The 22,458-nt window shown below is 34.0% G+C and overlaps 1 protein-coding gene across 2 annotated transcripts in view; it reads left to right on the top strand.

The window, feature by feature from the left end:
• The window catches only part of TSC22D2 (TSC22 domain family member 2), a 46,997-nt gene extending 25,318 nt beyond the window's left edge, over positions 1–21,679 (top strand). For both annotated transcript variants that reach the window (XM_029940057.1, XM_029940058.1), the window contains 2 exons: positions 20,149–20,200; positions 21,378–21,679. In XM_029940057.1, coding sequence (XP_029795917.1) covers positions 20,149–20,200; positions 21,378–21,638 — 313 coding nt within the window. In that variant the 3' untranslated portion in view covers positions 21,639–21,679. The remainder of the gene's footprint in view (positions 1–20,148; positions 20,201–21,377) is intronic.
• Positions 21,680–22,458: the final 779 nt, after the last annotated feature.

Raw genomic sequence — 22,458 nt, 5'->3', positions numbered from 1 at the left:
ACAATGCTGTCTTTGAGTTTTCTGTAGCTTTGCATATATTGATCTTCCTCAATAATGGCTTCCTTTCCCAAACCTCCTTTTATTTAGGGGGATAATTTAAATTGGCAAAAATAGGCTCATAAATATGTGGGCTGCCTTTTCTGTGCATTACTGGCAACTAAAACCAGAAATGAGTATTCATACTAGACAGAAAATGTTAACTAATATTACCCTTCAACAATTAAAATAGATGCCCAATTGAAAGCTTTTTTATAAAATTTAATAAATTTGAGATTATTCTTAGTGAAGTATTTTTTTAAATCATTTATTAAATATTCTTACCCCTAATTTTGTTCTGTGCCCATACACAAATGAGCTATAGGACCACTTCTGAACAGGATACCTTGTTATGTCTGTTGCATAAAATGCGTAATAAAATTTTATTCTTTCTATTGTGTTGTCTAATTTTTAAGTTGGAGATGGTAGAAACAGACTAGGACTTAGGTATAAAAATTGAATGCTGTCTTGAGCATTTACATGATCAGTATGGATTATTACTGATCCAGCCATGTGTGCTGTATCTAAGTCTAGAAAATCATGTGGATGTGAACCAGATAATAGACTCAAGTGCCATTCTACAGGACTACAAAACTGTCTGTAGCAAGTTATGGTGTTAAATCATAATTTCTGGATCATGAACTTAAACCTTTAATTGGTTCCATTTCTCCTTGACTCATTACTAACAAGTATTGCTGATGGCCTGAAAGTCCATGTTGAAATTTAAAGTTTGAAGTATCCAGATTAAATATGAAATTATTTTACATTAAAAAATATTAAGTACAAAATATCAGTTGTATAATCATGGTAAAACAAAACTTTGCTATAAAAGATTTTTAAAGGCTATTTGATTAAAACACTTATTTACTTAAACTCTTTGCTAGAATTTTTTTTAGAATTCAGCATCGGAGGAGGAATGTGACATAATAATGATCGAAAGCCGAAAGTTTAAAAGTTGTGATGCCCTCACATGATTGGAGGGTTATTCTAGCTTCTAAGGACTGAATGTTGTCCACAAGAGTGTCTCATCAGGTCATAAATTGGTAAGACTTAATGGATTAGATTTTATGTATTATACCTGATGTTATTGTATTGAGATGAATATTTATGAACAAAATGAGCACATTGTATAACTAAGAGTATAGTACTAAATATAAGTTCAAACTTGGAATTTTAAATACATGGGAGTATGTAATCCTTTCAGAATTTCATGAGGCTGAAGGCCGTATCTTTGCAGTGGTGTTTAATAAATAATCAGTTTAAAAATATAAAGTGACATCCTGTGCTATAGTAACATTATTTAAATATTGCTGTTGGATCTGCGTTAGATGTTCACAGTGTAGTTAAGAGCCCTCAAATACTTTCTAGTTATTATCTCAGGAGATATTTGAGAATTAATATATTAACCTTTTGTTGAAAAAACAACAACAATCATATCCATTTTTTTCATACAGTATAGTTTAAATTACTTCTATTGCTTCTGGGATTTTATTTTTTCTTTATAAAAGGCATTTTTCTTCTAGATAATCTGTAAAAATAAAGCCAGGAAAATTTTCTCAGCTCTTGTCTTAAGAACCAATATTAAATGAAAATGATAAACCAGAAGTCAGTATACCTTTTTGTATGCCCTGAAAATAAAACATTTCCTTTTAGCATCGTATTCTGCTTGGAAAAACAGAAATTTTTAAACTTGTTTTATCAGTCTTCTTATTTCATTTTGTTTTACACAGCTGTATTTTGTAGGGGATTCTTAGGAAAATACAATTTCGACTAGGATAAGATCTTAATCTTCAACCTGAAGATCATCATATTTTGCATATTTGGGTTAAGTTTTATGTCCAAGGTCATACAGTTGTAGAATTAATATGTTTATTAAAGTATGGTGTATGTATCCTGTAAGTGTATCAAAGACTATTTGAAATTATCTAAATAGGCTACCATATCTAACTTTACTCTTGACCAGAGATGTGGTAGTCTTTCCCTACCATACATTCTATCTTTTGAATAATACTCTAAATTGATTCTGATATTGTATTATATGACTTTGATCATATTATGTAAACTTAAGTTTCTTAAAGCAGTAATTACAATCAGTAGGAGTCTGGAAGGAAATAAAACTAGTACTTGTCCTGTATTCTATAAAATTTTTAATTTTTATATTTGTTCCTTTACAATAATTCTTCATACCTTGGGTAATTAGGAAAACAATTTCTAGTTTCTTTAGTGTAAGATATCTATCTTTGGTAGTCAGTGGATAGATGGGCCTCAAGGGATCATGAGCCCTGTGAAATTTTGGAAGGAACTTTATGTGTGTTCATTCAGTTTCTTATGAAAGGTTCAGAGCATTTGTCAGATTTTCAAAAGGAGTTGAATAACATTTGTTAGTGAATGTATCTAAGAGACACAGCCTTGTTATATACCTAACTACATGATGTAGGAAAGAAATTTTTAATGAGCACGCTGATTCTGTAACACTACTGAATCTTATCCAAGGCTAATTTATTATAAGTGATCATTAGACTGATGGAACAAATCAGAGCCTACCCACTGTTAGTTTAGGAATTTCATACTTGTCCGTTTCTATGCTCAAATGTTGATTGGATTTCTCCAGAGTAATTTTAGTTTTGCTGCTGAGTGGTTACTATGTATCAGGCACTATGCTACCTACTTTTGGCATGTTTTTTAACTTTCACAACTGCTGTACTATGTAGGTAGAATCCTCAGTTTACAGAGAAGGAAATTGAAAACTTAAATTAGGTAACATGCTCCTGTCACATAGCCATTAAGGGGTAGGGCTGAGATTCACATCTAGCTTTCTAACTGGAACCTTAATTCTAAATTGTATGTTGGTATGCAGAGAGTAACCCTAGGGAACTTAAAAGGATAAGGGAGAATTTTATATTGAGTGAAGATGTGAATGGGGCTCCTGGGTGGCTCAGTCCATTGAGCGTCCGACTTTGACCCAGATCATGATCTCAAGGTTTGTGAGTTCAAGCCCCGCGTCAGGCTCTGTGCTGACAGCTTGATCCTTCGGAATCTGTCTCTCCCTTTCTTTCTGCCCCTTCCCACCTCGTGTGCTCTATCTCTCTCTCCAAAAAAAAAAATCTTTTAAACTTTAAAAAAAATTTAAAGATGTGAATATATAAATTTGATTTCCTTTGAACTTAAGTAGCAATGGGTTGCCCTTTATTTTAAAACCATCTTTTAAAACACTAGTCTGTAAAACTAATTGATAAGTTGCTTACTATTTAAATATGTATTACATTAAAAAAATTACTTCTATTCAAATTTAATGGTTGTGATTATAAGCAACTATAAATATATTAGAAGTTTTAGTTTTTATTAAAATAGTATTGTACCAAATGTAACCATTAAAGAACTCACCCTTTAATATTTAGGATTTATAAATAGCAAACATTGGGAAGCAGTTTAAAAATTTAGTTTGAACTGCAAATGTTTCTTTGGGTAAGGGAATGAATCTTATGTAGACTCTCCGAAGTGCTGTATTGGTTTCCCATTTGCCCTTAGTTGTGAAAAATTCTATTAAGATACCTTTTCAATGTTTATTTTTAAAATGTATGCAGCAAAATTTATTTTTTAGACACATGAATTTTTTTTATTGAGTATCTACTTTGTGTAAATCCTTTTCTATTGGTTTAATTTTATTCTCAGATGAGCTTCAAATGTTACAACCTTTTCCTGTTTTTAAGAGTTTATAATAAAGTTCTAAATAGGACTTTATAAGCTAAATCCACAATAATAGCACTGCTTAAAACAAGAACAAGTAAAATTGTAAGAATTGATTTACTCCAGTCAAGTTGAAATAGTCTGCATATCAATTATAAACTTAATTTCTTCAAGATCATAGTTTAAGGTGTACAACAATTTGATAGGTATCAGAACATGCGAATATTTAAGTCTTTTTTTGGAATAATATATTTGAACACCAGCTTCTTTAATAGTGACGTATTCACCTTTTCAGAATTAAAACATGGAATATTTGGGAAACAGAATAAGAACAATCATACCTAATCCAAGTGTTTAACACAATTACTGTCTCAGTGTTTGCATATTCCCTTCCAGACTTTGAGTACCTATGCAAGCATATCAACACTTGCAATCACAGTAAAGTAGCTTTTAAATAGTTTTTAGTGTTCCAAATATTTCTCCAGTTTGTACAAAGCTGATACTGACATGTCATAGGTTTTAAATCTGTGACTGATGATTTTGATATTTCTGATACCATCCCTTCTAGTTTTCGTTCTCCCTCGCTGGTTTCTTCTCAGTCCCCTTGGCAGGCTTTGCCTTTCTTTTTGTCCTTTTAAGTATTACTAGTGTCCTCAGGATGCTGTCAATACCCTCTTCTCACATTCTTCATCATGCTAAGAACATGTAGATGGTTAAGAGTGTCATCCATATGTTGTAGGAACCCATCTACACGCTCTCAGCACTCAAACTTGTTACGTAGGCATTCCCCTTAACATTCAAACTTCTGTGTTCTCCCATAGCCAGTTAATTGCAAAGTACTGCCATGTCTACCTCCTAAGTATTTCTGCAGGCTATCCATCTCTCTCATCCCCATTTAGGACATGGTCCTTTCTTATGTGAAAATGTAAAAACCTAACTGGTCTTCATTATTTTGAGTTTCCTAGCATGGCTAACTGTACCTACTTTTGTGTCTTTTTGTTTGTGTGTCCTTGTCTCTTCTTCACCCAACTGTGGCACTTCCTTCACTAAACATTTCTTTCCTGACCCTAGAACTTGATTATGTTTCCCCAAAACACCCTCTAAAATCTTGCCTTGTCTTAACATTTATCACACCTCTAACTTGTCTATCCCCTACACTTACATTCATAAGTTCTGTGTTAATGTTTATTCAGTAATATGTCTTCATAATCATCATCTGATAAATACATTTAAGTGCATTAAAATCTCTAAAATGTAGCATCATAAAATTTAGTAACTGGGAAAAATGCTAGAAATTATACATTACAGGCAAAAGTCAGATGTAGAAACTACATCATCTGACTCCTAAAGTTAAGTGTTCCCTGTGTATTCATGATACTTACATTTTAACCACTATACCTTACTCATACAAGATTATATAGTTAATATAGTAAGTGTTTAATATGTGCCAGACACTAATGCATTATCTCACTGAATACTATTGTCTGATCCTATTATTCTTTGTAGTTATTCCTAAATAACTTGTATGAAGTCATATTATAAAAGTGATAGAGTTAGGATTCAGACCTGGGTATGACTCCAGAGCCAAAGCCTTTGTATACCACCTCTGAAGTCAGAGTCTAGAATTATATATCTGACTTGGAAGAGAATTTAGTGATCATTTATGCCAACCACTTGTCTCCTATTGCTCTCCTGTCTGTAACATGCCTTCTTAGTTATCGTATAGCCTTTGAACACCTCCAGTGATGTTGATCATGGTGTCTTGGTCTTCATTCTTTTTACATTTCATATTTAAATGTTTTAAAAGTTCTTCCTGTAAATCAGAAAATCTAAAATATGAAGCAGAAAAGTCAGATGATCGCCACCACTTAAAAGCATTGAGTAAAGCAATTAGGTTCACGTAAAAATAAAAGCTGTATTGCATATTCTGCGGAAACCTTCAAGTGAGAACATTTTCTAGTTTAGTGTTTTCATAGCTGCCATAATCAAGAATATGGGTTACAGTTCATGGCCATAAGTCATTGGTGTTAATATAAATGCATTTCTAAAGTTTTTTTTTCCCCCCAAAATGGGTAAGGAGACACTGCTTAACATCTTAGAGATCACAAGACTGTTTTCCCACTTCATAATTATTGATTCTAGTAAAGATGCAAAGATTTCATAAGACTCCTTTATACTGCTTTGATCCACCAATGTGTAAAAAGAGCAAAGTACTGTACATCTAAATTTCTTCAGACTCCTGGATCTAGTTCACTTAGAACTTCCACTTGTTTGTGAGACATCCTTATAGGCATGGCAGTTTTAATTGTCTTCTTTATCTGATCTGACCAAACTAGTAGCAAGCTTTTGGTATCTTTCCACCTTCAAGATAGCTTTTGGTTTTTTTTTCATTTCTTCTCCTTATATTCTATTTTAATTGTCTGTACAGAATGACATTAGGCAATTGAGAGAACCCACCCATGGATATTTATGATGTATGATTTTACAATTAAGCCTTTTATTAGGTTCACAAAATTGTTTGCCCTAAGTCCATGATTCTAATGTAAAAGATCTTTGTCAAGGTTTTTATCCAAAAGATCTTTAAGAGTTTTAAAGTCCACTTTATTTTCCACAAAATCCTCTGTGAGTTTTGCCATTACCATGATGAGTATATGAAACTGATGCATTTCACTGGCATAATTTTGTCAGAAGTAACCTGAAAGTACATTGAACTCTAGCTTAAACCATTTATCTACTTACTTCGGTTGCCAGTTATATAGAAACTAGTGCTCTTTCTTCCTCCTCAGTGAGAAACAACCAGAGGTGAGGAACATCATGGAAAAAAGGTTTATTGGCCTTTTTTAAGTTATTTTTGTCAAGGAGAAAAAAATTGCTCAGGAGGGCTGCCCATTTTTACTATGTTCCAGGGATACCCTTCTTATTCGTTTCTAATATTTAAATGGGTGATTTCTTAGTTCTTTTTCCTGGCATGATTAGCCCCACATAACATAAGTTCATGCTAACTTACAAAATACAATTAGATAACATCAAATACTATTTTATTCCATCTTTTCTTTTCAATTAAGTGTTTAATATCAATTTAATGCAAAGTGTTATAATCAGTAGACCCTCCACATGAACACAGTTCTTCCCTTTATAGTTTAATTCAAGGATGAACATTCAGTAGAAACAACAAAAACAATTGTTTATGGAAGAATCAAAGGGATGGGGCCTGTGGGCAAGAAAGGAAGAGAGCTAAGAGAATGTAGGTGCAGCACTCCATTTTTGATGGCTGTGTCTTAGCACTAGAATCTAAACAAATTTTGGATCATGATGTAAGTCTTAGAATTCACCAGAAATGATTTTACCCAATTTGAGGTATGCAGATGATTGTAAAATTCTGTCATTAACCATATCTATATCACAGTATTGTATTTACCGAGAAAAATCCAAGGACATAGAACCCTTTATATTTTGTATTAGTGCTACTTTATACTTTTCGTCATTATCCTATCAGAATCTCTTTTGGAGTTAAGTCATTCTAAAGCAGTGAGTCTCGACTAGAGTGATGCATAGAAGCAACGCAGTACTTGTCCCTTTCTTTTGTTTTCAGTAATATTTAGTTGTTGAAATTTCATATAACATTAAAGGAAGGCATGAGAGATTTTTAGTTAAGCACTTTTTTTTGAAAACTTTATGTTGAAATCAATTATATAAATCAGTAGCCTTTGGAAACATCTCCTTCAGTAAGTTAAGATTATTTTTATGCTAAACAGTCATTAATGTTCAATCCACGGGACTGCTGTGCTTAATAAGTATTGGTGTAAGTTTAAATCTCATGTCGAACAATTTTTATTAGCGTATATTTTGTGACTGCCTTAAATCTTTAACATTTGACTAATTAAGTACAAAGGAATCAAGTAAATTTGAGACCTAACTAGTATTTCATTCTTTGGGTGAGGTGTAAATAAAATGACAGTTTCTTAATACTAATCATAATTGATTTTTATTTGTACCTCAGTGCTTCATTTGTGATCTCAGATACACTGGAATAGTAACCTTCTACACTCAGTCCAAATTTATCCAAACAGTAGAAGGAGCTAATTTTTTTTTTTTTTTTAGTGTTCACAAATGTCATAATCATCACAGCAATCCTCTAGGGCAGTACAACTGTAACCCCATTTTACAGACCAGGAACCTAGTTTTAGTATGTTAACTTGCTATGATCACCCACTAGAACATGGTGGAATTGGGATTTAAAACAAGCTTGTCTAATTCTGAAGTCTGTGCTCTTAAAACCACTTTACTATTCTTTGAGGATTTAGTATTTTGCTTAGGCGTCTGCTGAGAAGTGAGGTATCTTGCCCCCAGAATGAAGTAGAGAGCAAAAGAGAGGTAAGCAAGTAGTAGTAAGTTGATGACCTAGACACCTTTCACTCTCCTGGGCATATATTCACAATACTTTATATTTGTTGAAAGTAAACAATTTAATTTTTTGCTCAAACCCAAGCCAATCCAAATTTCTTAAATATCCCAATTGCAAAATATTTACTGATTTATTAAAAGTAAAATAGACCAGAGCTTTTACCTAATAAGATAGTCTCTTCATTTTATTAAGAGGTGATGACTGTTTTAGTCTAAACCAGAATAACCTTAAAACTTCGTGATACTTTTATTCTTTAAAAACTTTGTGATACTTTTATTCTTCTGGGTTTATCACTATTTTGAAGCAGTTCATTGATAAACTTCATTTTTATTTATTACTATCCCTGGACTTTGGGAACAGATTAGGAAGACACATAAGGTACCAAAAAAAGACTAGTTAATAACTTAGAAACAAAAGCTAGGTTTTGGTCAGAAAATTTTCAGGGCTAGCCTGATAAAATTTTACTTTGTCCAGTATGTTGTCCATACAATATGTATACTTTTTCCGGAAAGCTATTATACATAACATCTCTGTACCTTCAAGAATTGGGCATAAGTGAAAAGATTAGCTTTGGATGAACAAATTTCTTTTGCTTTTCATGGGTATTTGGCATTTGGTATTTGGGGAGATTGTCTCATTTTCACCATTTTGGGTAAGCCTCATTGAGAAATTGAGATTGAGAATTTTTTCAAAACTTCTTTTTTGAGAGCAAGCATGCGTATGCTTGCATGTATTCTATAAGCAGAGGAGGGACAGATGGAGAGGGAGAGAGAATTTCAAGCAGGCTTCACACCCAGTGCAGAGCCCAACATGGGGCTATATCTCACAACAGTGAGATCATGATGTAAGCCAAAATCGAAAGTCAGACACTTAACCAACTGAGCAACCCAGGTGTCCCAGGAAGACCTGTTTAGTTAAAAAAAAAAAAAAAAAAAAGGTATAGAATGCTGGAAATGAAAAAGGCAAATGTGAGGCTATTCAATGAAAGAAATAGCTTTCCCAAGAAAGGTAGTTTCCTCCCAAGCACATCTTCCATTAACTCTTCACCGTAGTGTTCTCCATTGTTTTGGCCTCATTTGTCTTCTCAGTATTTAATAAGCAAGCTCATCTCATGGTTTTGTGCTCCCTGCCACATTCCAACAACTTTCAAATCTAGACTTCTCAGCCAGAGATTACTCCACAGTTCTAGATACTATTTCCAGCAACGTTCTTTCTGTATTTCTCCACCAGAATCTATATTCCAGAGGTCTCAAAAATCAACAGTCCCATGTGAAAATTAAGTTTCTCTTTTTCTCACTTTTATTCTCAGGTTCCTCTTCTACTCACCTCCTAGCCCCTGCCCTCTAAAATCTAGCCTTCGTCCTATGACACATTAACCATCTCCCTCCTCCTAGTTGTGCCATGCTAAAATAAACTCCAGCCATTCATGCCATTTTCTTTGTTACGGCTGAATCTCTTTATCAACCCTCTGATCTCATAGATTCTCTGTGCTTCAATTGTAAAAACTCATTTTTTTCCTTGCTTAATGCCTATGACCAAGTATTTTGCAGTATCCTGATATTTTTTTCTCCCCCTCCTTGCTTGCTTAGTTAATGCTTTTTTTTTTCTTAAAGATCCATGTTACTATCTTTCCTTCTCAGAATTTTTTCTATGTTTTTTATTTATTTTTGAGAGACAAGAGAGAGACAGTGCAAGCAGGGGAGGGTCAGAGAGAGAGGGAGACACAGAATCCAAAACAGGCTTCAGGCTCTGAGCTAGCTGTCAGCACCGAGCCGGACGCGGGGCTCGAACCCACGAACTGAACCGTGAGATCATGACCTGAGCTGAAACTGGATGCCCAACCAACCGAGCCACCCTGGCGCCCCTACTGTCTTTCCTTCTCATGAGCCCCAACCCCCACCACACACACACCAAAAAACTCCACATTCGAAGGTCACACTAAGTTCCATTGAAACCTTTGAAACTAAATGATGGAGAAAGCCCAAATGAGAGTAACTTGTCTCAGGACACAGCAAATCCAAGGTGAGGCCAAGCTGCAACATGTATGTGCTAATTCCCTATCTAGAGATCTTCCCACTGATGGACATCATCTAACTTCATATTCTTCCAAATAGTGTTCATTGAGCATTGGACATTGTACAGAAGAGATAGATGAGACTTTATAATTTTTTGTAAAAGTGTCATCTAGAAAGATAAATGTTACCAAGATTTGGCTCTGTAGGAAGTTAGAGGCAAAGTTTGTTCAAGATTTACGCTCTATTGGCTCTAAAGGAATTTGGATTACCTAGATGTATGAATTAGATATGAGGCAGCAAAAAGATATGGCAAGTTTAGTTTCAGACTGAAATTTAGAAATGAGATTAAGGACTATTTCCCAAATTATTTGTTTTGAGATTAGCTAAAATGAAGCATTAACCATGTCCATTAGATGCCAAGGACTACTTTGGGGAAAGTCCATTTTGCCATTAAGTGTGGGAAATAGCATTGGAGGTGATCTAGTACAGCTACCTTATGTTAGAGCTGAAGAAAGAGGCCCCAAAGGCAAAGTAGTAAATGATATATTTAGGACTCAAATTCCAACTATGCAATTTGTGAATCCAGGCTTCTACAGGATTCTTTAGAAGATGGCTGACAGCCCCATTGTTAGGTTTTGCACATAGCACATAGAGTTTTGTCTGATGGGAGATTGTCTGGTGGCAGCTATTAAAACATAGTCTGTGGTAGGTATTTGGTTAGAGCCATAAGGATAGTGCGGGGCATGGCTTACTATACTACTTCTAGAAGGGTTAGAAAACTAACCTTTACAGAAAAGAAAATATTTGAGCTGACAGGCATAAAAGAATGGTAGAATTTCCACAGAAATATTTAGAGAATGTAAAACAGTATGAGCAAAGTGTGAGGATAAACCGTGGAGAGGCTCCAGGAGTTTAGGATATCCAGTTTAAAGTTCAACAGGCATTTGGAATGGGAGGGAATAATATAAATGTTGGCATTAGAAATAGTCAGCTGGTTCTGATTTTTTGTTTGTTTCACCCATTTTTATGTCCTTGCTGAGGAATTCTGAATTACTTTTAGAAATGTTAGGTGTGTTTAGCTATATAAAAAGGTCCACTGCTGGGTGAAGTTATTCAATAGTGCTTGTTGGCCTCAGAAATGAAACACAAATATTGAGTGTTTTTGTTGTTGTTTTTATTTCCCTTGACATTCTTTTCTGTCATGTTCTTTCTCTGGTTTTGTTCATTTTCATACACTTGCACCATTTCCTTCGGCGTTGAAAGTGTTATTTGTTCATAGTCAAAGGGAAGGAATGCTATTGTTAACCTCTGAGAAAATTGATCTTTACTACATAATGACTACTAAACATAGTCCCTTCCCTGGAAGGTTTTTTGTTAATCTTTATCCTTTTCCTAACACAGCTGAAGTAATTTGAACTCTTACATGTTTTTAATGTCCTCATTCATAAGAATTTTTTAGTTTTTTCTCTTTTCTGTTTTAATATTTTATCTTTCTAGGAGAGCTCATCCTTCAGATCAGTACTGAAAACATATCTTTTGTTAAATTAAGGTATATTTTAATCACCAGTTTTAATGTTTTTAGAAGTTGGTTCACTGTCAGCTTCTATTTCAGCAACTAAAAGAATGGTTTTAGAATATCTAGAATGCATATACTGGACTACATATATTTTATTCCCTTTCAGTATAATCATATTATTTTTGTAAGGTATTCTGGGCTAGACATCAGTTGGCAACATTTGAGATCTTTTCTAATCTCTCTCCCCTTTTTTACTCCTACGCGTCAGTGTACATCTCTGTCTAGATAATTGTCAGTCATATACTGTAGTGTCAGATTTTTAATTTGGGCTTAAGCCACTCTGCACTAATGGATTATGGTATCATCAGATAACCTATTGCTGCTGTGTAAATAGTCCAATGAAATCTCTTTCAAGAGAACATGCTCTAAATGTAAGCACTCCAACATTAGAGACAATGCCACCCTCCTCCTACCCCTTCTCACACCCTTTCTTATTTCAGTCTGACTCAAAGAAGAAAATAACTTTTTCATCCTGTCAAACCTAGCCTAATGTTAGTCTAATAAAAAATAACTAGTGCATAAGCTCATTTATCTTAAGTAGTTACGATTTTACATTTATTTAACTTAAAATAATAGAATATTAAACTTTCTTAGTTTATTTGGAATGTTTGGATTATAGTGGTAAAATTGCTGTGCATGCTTCACTTTTGTATTAGTCTCCAGGTTTTCCAGACTAAATTTTTACATCTTCTATCTTAAGTGTTTTAATAGAAAGAATTTTAGTTTTGTTAGTTTTTAAATTGTTTTCTTAGAGTGGCTTTGCAAGAAAAAGTTAATCAGAATTTTTATGCTTAATACTAAAATAATTCCCTCAAGATGTCCTTACGGGGAAGTGTAAAGAGATCTGGAAAAAGAAGGTAAAGTTAACAATAATCTTATCTATACCTTCTCTGGAATGTGCTTTTAAAGTAACATTTTTATTACATAAAGTTGTGTAGCCTATTATATCAAAATGTTTATCACAGACTTTTTTCTTGTTTTATAACAGTCACTTTGAACAGAAACAACTACATTAGGAGTTATAAACATTATTTACATCATATGTTTAGGTGATTATAATTCACCATAAGCCAAAAAAATAAATTTTACAAGTCAAAAATATGACTTCTGTTTATTGTTATTTTGAATTTTGAACACGGTACCTGTCTTCTGGAATGAAGTAGTTCATAAGGAAAGTAGAGTTGTTGGCTCTCCTTCCCTCCTCCTTTTTCTGTCTCCTGTCTGACATTTGTTCATGTCTTGAGTTCACATTGTATGGGGTAATAACTCTTCCGTGAGTCATTTTACATCTTGGAATGTGTTGTTCTGCTTTGTTTTGTTTTTGAGTACTCTCCAAAGTGCAATGAAAATATCTTCTGTCTCTGTCCCCCATCTGCCTACCTTCCCAGATAACCACTTTCTTAGTTTGTGTATATGCACAAGCTTCCATTTTCTTTATGCATATACAAGCAAATACTCTATCTATATCTATATCCCCCTCCCAAAACTGATAATATACTAACATCTGCACCTTTACTTTTTAAAGATCTCTAGGCTACATTGTTCCCATCAGAGAACACAGGGTAGCTTTGTAAATATATTATTTCCTATGTATGTAAAAACATCTGTAGGATACTTTCCCACATGTAGGATTGGTGACTCAAAGAATTAATAAGTAAGAGTTTGAGAGAGTGTGTGTGTAAAATTGTGGTATAACCAAATTGCTCTCTATAAGGGCCATACCAGTATATGGCTTACATCACTATATGAGAAGACCCATTTCCTACTGCTTCACTAACTGTATTAAATTTTAATATGTTTCCAGTCTGTTTAGGATATTAGGTTGTATTTTTATTATGAATGACATCTTGAATTTTTTTCATGTCCTTTAAACTGTCCATGTGAAATCTACCCATTTTTCTAATTGGGATTCTAATCTTACAGATTTGTAGAAGCACTTTATATTTTAGTGAAATTATTGAAGGATTTTCTTATTTTACTGTATTTTGAGGCATCCCACTCTCTTCCATTCCAATGTATTACAGAAGTTTTTCCTAAATGGGTTTTTCAAAGACCATTAATACAGATGATATGGTTGACTCTGGACAGAGGAGGTCTGGGGTAGGAGAGAGACTTTGTATTAATTGTATACCTTTTTGTATATTCTGAATTTATTTTTTACCATGTGCATATATCTTTTATTTTGAAATAAATATTCATAAGGATTGCAAAAAAAACATAGAGGGAGGTCTCATGTACCTGTTCATCCACTGGTATGTGTCCTGTCCCCCTGCTCCCCTCCTGCAATGGTGACATCTTGCATGACTGTGGCATCCAAAGCCTGGAAATTGGTACAGTCCACAGCATGTATTGTTTTTTACTCTTTAAATATTCATTTCTGGCCAGGAGTTTGACCTTAAATTAATTAGATGAATGTAAAATATGCTAAGGACATAATTGGTTTATGTAGATGCTATAAACAAATATTTTATATAAATATATAACTGAGTTTTTAATTATTCTTTGAGAAAAGCTTTTTTGCACCATTATAAGACGTGAGAAAAACAGTAACATTTCGTTTTGTGAGTAGTCCCTTTTCCTGCTTGTTTAGCATGAATAATAGCTTTTATCGTGCCCAAAAATCACTTACTTTGTGTTATTAGTAAAAATCTTTGTTGGGCATTTTGTGAATTTAATCATTAAATAGATTTTTTATATTGATAGAGAACTTATGGTCAGTAATTAGAATACATACAATTTTTTAGTTCTTAGCTTAACTTACTATTAACTTTGTTTAATAGTTTATTTCTAACCACAGAAGTTTGCATTTGGCCATACAGTGAGTTTACATGAATTTTACCTATTTTGGTTTTTTCAGAAGGAGAATTGTTATTTGCTCTTAAGTGTTAAACTGTAAATATTTTTTAAATTCCTCTTATAGAAGAGTGATGTATTTTTTCCTCTTTAACTTTCATAGCGTGCATTCATTAGATATGCTTTTTGCAATCAGCAAGCAGTTTGATGGTTTTCTTTCTAAAAAATACAAATACCTATTTCTTAGAAAAGAAGCCAGATGTTACCCAGGTTAGAATTAATCCATTTTAGTAGTAATGATGATATTTTAGAGCTTATTGGTAGGGGAGTAGGGATGAAGGTTGTAGATTATTTACTGGAAACAGTACCTGATTCGTGAGGACTAGCCTCTAAGGAAGACTAACTTTTACTGGGGACTTTATAAAGAATCATTACCTTGTTTGGGTAAGGGAGCTTGAACATAAGTATATCAGATTTGCCAACTCAGTCAAAAAAGTTCTTATAAAAGATTTGATTTTATAATTAGGGGAATTCCTGTAGTGGATTTTTAATTGGGATTGTGACTCAACACAGAAAGTTAGAAGGTCTTTTAGCAAAAGAAGGTAATTTTTAAAATAATTTTCTGCATATAGATAGATATAGGCTTAAGATATCTTCAGCTTTCCAACAAAGGAAAAGAACATTTTAGTTCTTAGTAAATAGGTAAAACTATACTGACTGTCTAAAGATCACTAAGTCTTTTCCAAGAAGTTACCTCCCTTGTTCTCAGAGCTCAACTTCTTTTAGGAATGTGCTAGATAAGATAAATGTTGTATTATGCACATAGTTTAGTCTTTGGATCCGTGCTTATGCTTTCACAAATGACATTTGGTACATAGTTAAAGCATTTATGATATACATAAAGTCTGTTATTTCTTTTAGCTTGTTAATAGGTAGTCGCTTATTCTTTTCACACAGTCTTACTCTCAAGGTAGAAAAAGCATGTGTTTTAACATTGTCTACATTTCAGTTCTGTCTGTAGTATTGTATCTTTGAGTAAGATCCTTAGCCTCAGTTTCTTCAATTGCAAAATGAGATTGTTTCTCAAGCTTTCAGTAAGGACTCACTAAAATTAATGTGTGCCTGCAAAAGTGGGCAGTCATTTAAGTGTTCTTTTTCTCTACCTTGTTGGTTTGTTAATTAGCATTTATGCTGAGGGGAGAACAGAAGAAAGACAAAGTAGTCAAAATGTAAGAGAAGAAATTTGCTCTATTTTTATTTTAAACAAGTAGCCATGATGTCTCTGTCCACATTAGTAATGATAAAGAAAAAAGTTGATTTCTCATATTGAGTTTTTTAAAAAGTGAGATCCAGTTAGCCTAACCTTGCCTTCATGGATTTTAATTTTTTAGAGAAGAAAGACTGGAGATGATTTGTACAAAGTCACTGAGCTGAGAGCATGAATGAAGCAGTTAGCCTTTTAAGAAAGATGAAAATGTAGGAAACTTGTGAAGCCAGAGGTTCATATCTGGCCTCTTCTCAGTAAGGTTGCCAAGTGATGTATTGTGATAAGAGTAAGAAGGTCTGGGAAGAAAAGCTGTGGTGTGGGGATCGAGTTGGGGTGAATTTAAAAATGAACATCATTGAGCCGAGCTATCTTGCTGTACCTTTGATACATTGAGTTTTATTATTCCTGTGAATGTAATTGTAATTTATTTCAACACTAAATTCAGGGACTCGTGCCTGGCTCAGTTGGTAGTGCTTGTGACTCTTGATCTCAGGGTCTTGAGTTTGAGCCCCACATTGGATGTAGAGATTACTTAAAAATATATAAAATCTTAAAAACACTACTAAAGTCAAGCTCATTTGGTTCTTTGGGGGGTGCAAAGGCTGTAGTTCTAGGGGAAAAAGTAATCATCATATAAAAGATAATATAGCCATGCTTGTCATCTCCTTTCCCCACAGCTCTATGTTTGTGTCCATTTCCTCCATACCCCCAAATTTTAATTCATCTGGTAAATACTAATCATGATATGTGTTTATTCTAAGAGTGACCCATAGCAAACAGTTTCTTTTTAAAAATTATCCCTTTATATAGCACTTATAGTTTACCAGAATAGTTCCAAAGTCTTGCAACTTAAGTTCAGAAATTGGTTAGCCATCAGGTTATAGTGTGGTGAATGCAATTATAAAAAAGAAAACAAGACATAATAATACTTTAACATTAGGTCAAGGAAACAAATGAAAGAAAACTTTTCATTCTGTTTCTGCTTCTGAAATGATCAGTTTTATTTTTAAGAATGTGAAGCCCAGACCACTGTGTTGACTTTGAATATGGTAGAAAACAACTTGTTACCCTCCTTGAAATAATAGTCTTAAACCATGTTTAGGGATCTTGAAATAGAATATGCTCTTATTTGATTATTTAAGAGCACTATATTGATATCTCTATTATAAATTGGTTTCTCAGTCTTTAGTTTCTATTAGTCATCTGGAAGAGTTGTTAAAATAGATTTCCTGGGTCCCACCTCAAGAGTATATAATTCAGTAGGTCTGGAGTAGACCCAAATGTTCACATTTCTAACAAGTTCCCAGATGATGCTGTTACTGGTTGTGTCCAGTGACCATACTTTGAGAATTACTGAGTTACTCAAACTCAGAATGTTTTAATGGCTTTCTGATATAAACCAGTAATTGTTTCAAATCTAATTGCTATCATATTTACTCTTTCAGTATGCATGTGAGCTCCCACGTGCCAAGCACTGAGTTTACTTCTTCATAGAGGTGAAAGATAAGGAACCTCTCTGAGTTCTCTGAAGGAACTCCGTCTGATGGGAGTTAACAATGATAGTATTATTTAAACTCATTTAATTTTCACAGAGGAGTTTTATGAATTGGAGTATATATTCCTTATTTTAGGTGAAAACCCTGAGGTCTAGAAAGGTTAAATAATTTCCCAGAATTCACACAGGAGTATGTGGTAGAGCTGGAGTTTGCTATTTTGCTTTCCTGGTTATGCAGTATAAAGTTTGTGAAGATTGGTGAACCACAAAAGAGATGGAGTCAGTGGTTCTATGTTAGGGAATCAGAAGACATTACACAAGTGGCACTGGAGAATCTTAAGGAACAGGTGAAAGATAGCCAGATGAATTGGAGCTATGAGCATTTGTAGCCGAGGGAGCAGTTCCGCAAAGCCATGGAAACCTGAGAGAACGTATGTTTCACAGACTGTAAATAGTTATGTACGACATAACACAGTAGGCCAGATGGAGTGTGAGAAAGGAGATCCTAGAAGGCAGGGGTCAGTGTCATGAAGGGTAAGAAGTTTTGTATTCCAGGTTAAGAAGTTTTAAAAACAGAATTAGGGTTTTTTTTTAAATTCTCTCTCTTGTAACTTTCATCTTTGTAAACCATTGGTTTCTCAAAATATGTTCTGTCACATAGCAGAATCAGCATCACCTGGAAACTTGTTAGAAATTCGAGTTCCTGGGCTCCACCCCAGACCTTCTGAATCATTAACTGAGGTCAAGCCCAGCAGTCTCGTTTAAGAAGTTCTCTGGATGACTGGTGTGGACTAAAGTTTGAGAACCTCTGCCATGGGTTATTGAATTCTTTAAAAACAGCCTTCAAAGTAGCCAGAGATTGCTGTAGTGATAGTAGTTGTGTCTGTGACTGACTTAATTCTGTTTCAGTACCATGCTCAACAAAATTGGGCTATCAATACCTTATAAGGGACACATATCTTCATATCTATTTATACTTTGCAGATTTATTCCTCCATTGCTGTAAAAGAGGTCTGAGTCAGGATTACAGTCTATTATATCAGCAAAGAATAGGATGATAATTATTCCTTAGCCTAAGGGAATGGTTTGAAAACTTACTGATGTTATTTTAATCATCAAAAAAAAAAAGAAGTAATAAACCCTTTTTAGGGGGTAGGGTTTATTTTTTGTGTTGTTTTGCTGGCTTGTTAATGTATAAAACTGGTGTTAAAGTTAGCCTTGAAGGGGTTCTATTTAAAACAGATGTGTTAAAAGACTTGCATGTATTCACATCAAGAATTGACTATAAACTAATTCAGTTTTTGCTTGACATAGAAATAAAAAAATATGGAAAGTACAATCTAGGACTGTCAGACTCTAATCTAAATGCCTAACACTGTCTTTTCGCAAATTGTAGGCAATATTTGGTGAACATATCCAAATGGTATATGAACTGGACTTTACACTGACGCCTTGTGGTTTATATAATTGTTCTATAGTTTATAGTTACATATAGACATACTGTTCTCACAGCTGTCTACAAGCATTTAAAGCCTAACATATGTAATTATTTACTAATAATCTATGTATCGTTTCTAGTTATTAGGTCTACAAAAGCTCGTTTTCATCTTAGAAATAGCAGCAGCAAGAAGTGAAGGAGTATGCTGTAATTAATGAGGTTAATACTCAGATAAACAAGCTTAATGTTTGCGTGTATTGATTCAGTCTCAAGGATTTAGAAGTAGGAAGTCCACTGATGTGTTGACAAGAACCCCTTCATTTTACAAATGAGGAAAGAGGTCCAGGGAAATTAAATACTTGATTTGCTGATTGTCACACAAGTAGTGAATAGCAGAACCAGGATTATAACCAGATCTACTTGGATTAAAATATGAAAGGCACCACTACATAAGATGGGATATATATTTCTGTGCCTCAATCTGATAGAACATTGAAGGTCTATGTCATCTAAAATAAAAGTGTTCAAATATATTAGCTTCTGAATTTTCTTAGATAGTATACTTTATGAAGAGTATTTTTGTGAAGTCTTGTATCAAAATTGTTTAAAGACCTCTATTTGTATTGTTAAAGTAGATTAAAGTGTCAGATTTGTCTACATGAAAATCTAATAACTGTTCTTCAAAATTTACAAAAATACCAAGAAAAGAATATAGATTTTTACTGTTCTTACTAGTAAAGAGGACAATTATTGAGTCTTCTGTGTAATTATCATACAAATGCTAAGATGATAGGTGAACTTGGGATATATTTACCAGCTAGACTACTTCAAATTACTTCCAGGAAAAACTGGTCTAAACCACATACCTTAATAGGTGATTTTTACCAGCTAGTAACCTACAATCAAAGTATGTAGATTGCCAGAATGTTGAGATCGGTGTTAACCAGACCTGCAAGTATCATTTGCCCAAAGGTCCTTTAGAAGCTAGTTCTAAAAATTTTTTAAACCAGGATTAAAATCTGTAGAAGAAAAGTCATCATCTGAATTTTAGTGGAATAAGTGACTGCTGAAATTTCCACATGAAAGTCAATTAGAATATGCAGTTGGTAAATGAAGAAGTTGAAAAGATGTGGAGAATGTAGTGCTCATTCAAAATGTATTCTTTTAAAAGTTGATTGAGTTAACTCCTGAATAGGGAATTAAAGTAGAGTATGTATGTCACAGGGAAATTAGAAATGTTGGAACTACAAAGGATTTATAGAAGACCTCTATTTACTGAGATCCCTCATTTCAAAATGAGAGCTCTGAATACTGAAATTATAAAAATAGACTTTTAAGCTATTTTATTAAAAACAAATGTTTTTAATTATTATAAGAGCTGGAAAGGAAGTTACATTTTTTAGAATAATTTAATGAAATATTCTAATTTTTTCCAGTGCATCTGGGGGAGGTGGTGTAGCCATTGACAACAAAATAGAACAAGCAATGGTAAGTAAAAGCTAATAGTTCTCTCATTTCATGGGTTGTCGTTGTAGGAGGCAGTTGGTTTTTATCAGTTCTAAAAAACAGCTAATTTCTTTAAACCAAGATGGCCAAAGTATTTTTTTTGATAATGACATTTAATTGAAGATGCTAAAACACTGAGAGTTTTTAGTCTAGAAATACCAGTGGAGTTAATATTTCCCCCATTTGAACATCTCACATTTCATGCATTACCACTGATAAATGAGGGCCCTAATCAGAATGCATTATGTGCCTTCAACTATTTCAGCATTGAAAACAGTTTATTGACTAAAGAATATTAAAATGAAATTTTCAGCTAGAACCCTTTGTCATCCATGTGTAGATGTTGTTTTACTCATCCCTCATGAAGAGACCTGTCCTTGTTGAACCAGTTTCTGATTTCTGTTATTACTGTCAATTTTTCTTGTCCCATTAAAAGATATTCTGCTCATAGTACATAAAATATTTTGATTCAAGTTTATTAAAATTATAGCTGTAAATAAGGACCATTAGTCTCAAATTATTTTTCCTAAAGGTTTTAGAGTTGGAAATTGTAGGCCACCTTATCTCTCTTTTTTTTTTTCTTTTGATGATTGTTTATTTTCGAGAGAGACAGAGCATGAGCCTGGGAGGGGCAGAGAGAGGGAAACACGGAATCAGAAGCAGGCTCCAGGTTTTGAGCTGTCAGTACAGAGCCTGGCATGGGGCTCAAACCCACAAACCACGAGATCATGACCCAAGCCAAAGTCGGATGCTCATCCGACTGAGCCACCCAGGCGCCCCCCACCTTATCTCTTAAAGAAGTCCTAGACCTAGTTAAATATCAATTAAATATCCTTTGTTCTCTTGGTCTAACATCTAAGCATGTGATTTTAAACTTTTTTTTAATTTTAAGCTTATAATTGACAATTTAAGGAGCCTGGTGTTTTTGGAAATTACTCCAAACTTTGAAAAGAACTCCTGGGCTAGCTGACTAGTTGGAAACGATTTTTTCTACTCTCATCTCCCTTAAGGCCAGTCAAGATACAGTAGAAACATTAAAAGCAAGAGCAAGAGAACAAATATAAAAATGCCTCATGTTTATAAGGCACCAGGTAGGCCAGAACCAAATAGCACCTTTCCCTGATATTCTTTTTGACATTACTAATTTTGTTTTTCACAGGATCTGGTGAAAAGCCATTTGATGTATGCAGTAAGAGAAGAAGTGGAAGTTCTAAAGGAACAAATAAAAGAATTAGTTGAAAGAAACTCTTTACTTGAACGAGAAAATGCACTGTTAAAATCTCTTTCAAACAATGATCAATTATCCCAACTCCCAGCCCAACAGGCCAATCCTGGTAGCACTTCTCAACAGCAAGCAGTGACAGCACAGCCTCCACAGCCAACGCAACCTCCACAGCAGCCGAATGTCTCCTCAGCGTAAAGCTTTCTTGCCTCATTAAGAAAAAAACTGAAAGCAATCTATCCTTGTGTGCCACTGGTATTCTTTCCACTTTATACGAAAGCAAGTAGCCATGCTTCGGTTGTGTGTTTGGCCTTTTCAGTATTAGACAATCATTCTACAGGAGCTTTTCCTCTCTTTGAGATGTCATGCAGCGCTGTTGGTGTCCAGTTTTATGTCATCAGTACACAAGGAGAATAATAGGTGGGGTTAATTAAAGCAAGCAAAGTCTGCATTTACCTGGTGCGCATGAGTGGGGTCTTTGAAGAGCTTTGGTGGCTCTCCCGTGTTTCCTGTTACCCACAGATTTACCCTGAGCCTTCCTCGCACATTATAAATACGTTCATCTAAGGAGCCACTTTTCTTTCAATATCAGTAACATTTGCCTACATAAGTTTTCATTTATTTGTGTTTTATTTATTACAGGGCTGCTATTTTCATAATGTACATGAACAATGTCACAGAACTTTTTTAATTTTTTTTGAATAATTATCAGTAAAGGATTTGAAAGACAGGATTGCATTTAATAGATAAAACGTTTAGGCAATAATTGAACAAAAGAATCCTGGCATATTTCTAACACTAATGGCCATTTAACTTCGGTATTTATTTTCAGTAGTAAAGACCCAGCTTGAATGTAAATTTTGTATAGTGTAAGTATGAAGAACATAGTGCAACTGTACAGGTAGTCACCAGTTATTGTGAGATAATAAATAATTGGGCTATTTTGATGAAGAAAACTTTGTTCATTTGTTTCTACTTTCTAATAGAGAAATTGCCACGATTCCTCTGCTTTTTGACA

Source organism: Suricata suricatta, chromosome 5 (assembly GCF_006229205.1).
Source record: "Suricata suricatta isolate VVHF042 chromosome 5, meerkat_22Aug2017_6uvM2_HiC, whole genome shotgun sequence".
Classification (NCBI taxonomy): Eukaryota; Metazoa; Chordata; class Mammalia; order Carnivora; family Herpestidae; genus Suricata; species Suricata suricatta.
Note: the sequence above shows the minus strand (reverse complement) of the source record. Positions and strands in the feature narration are given on the sequence as shown.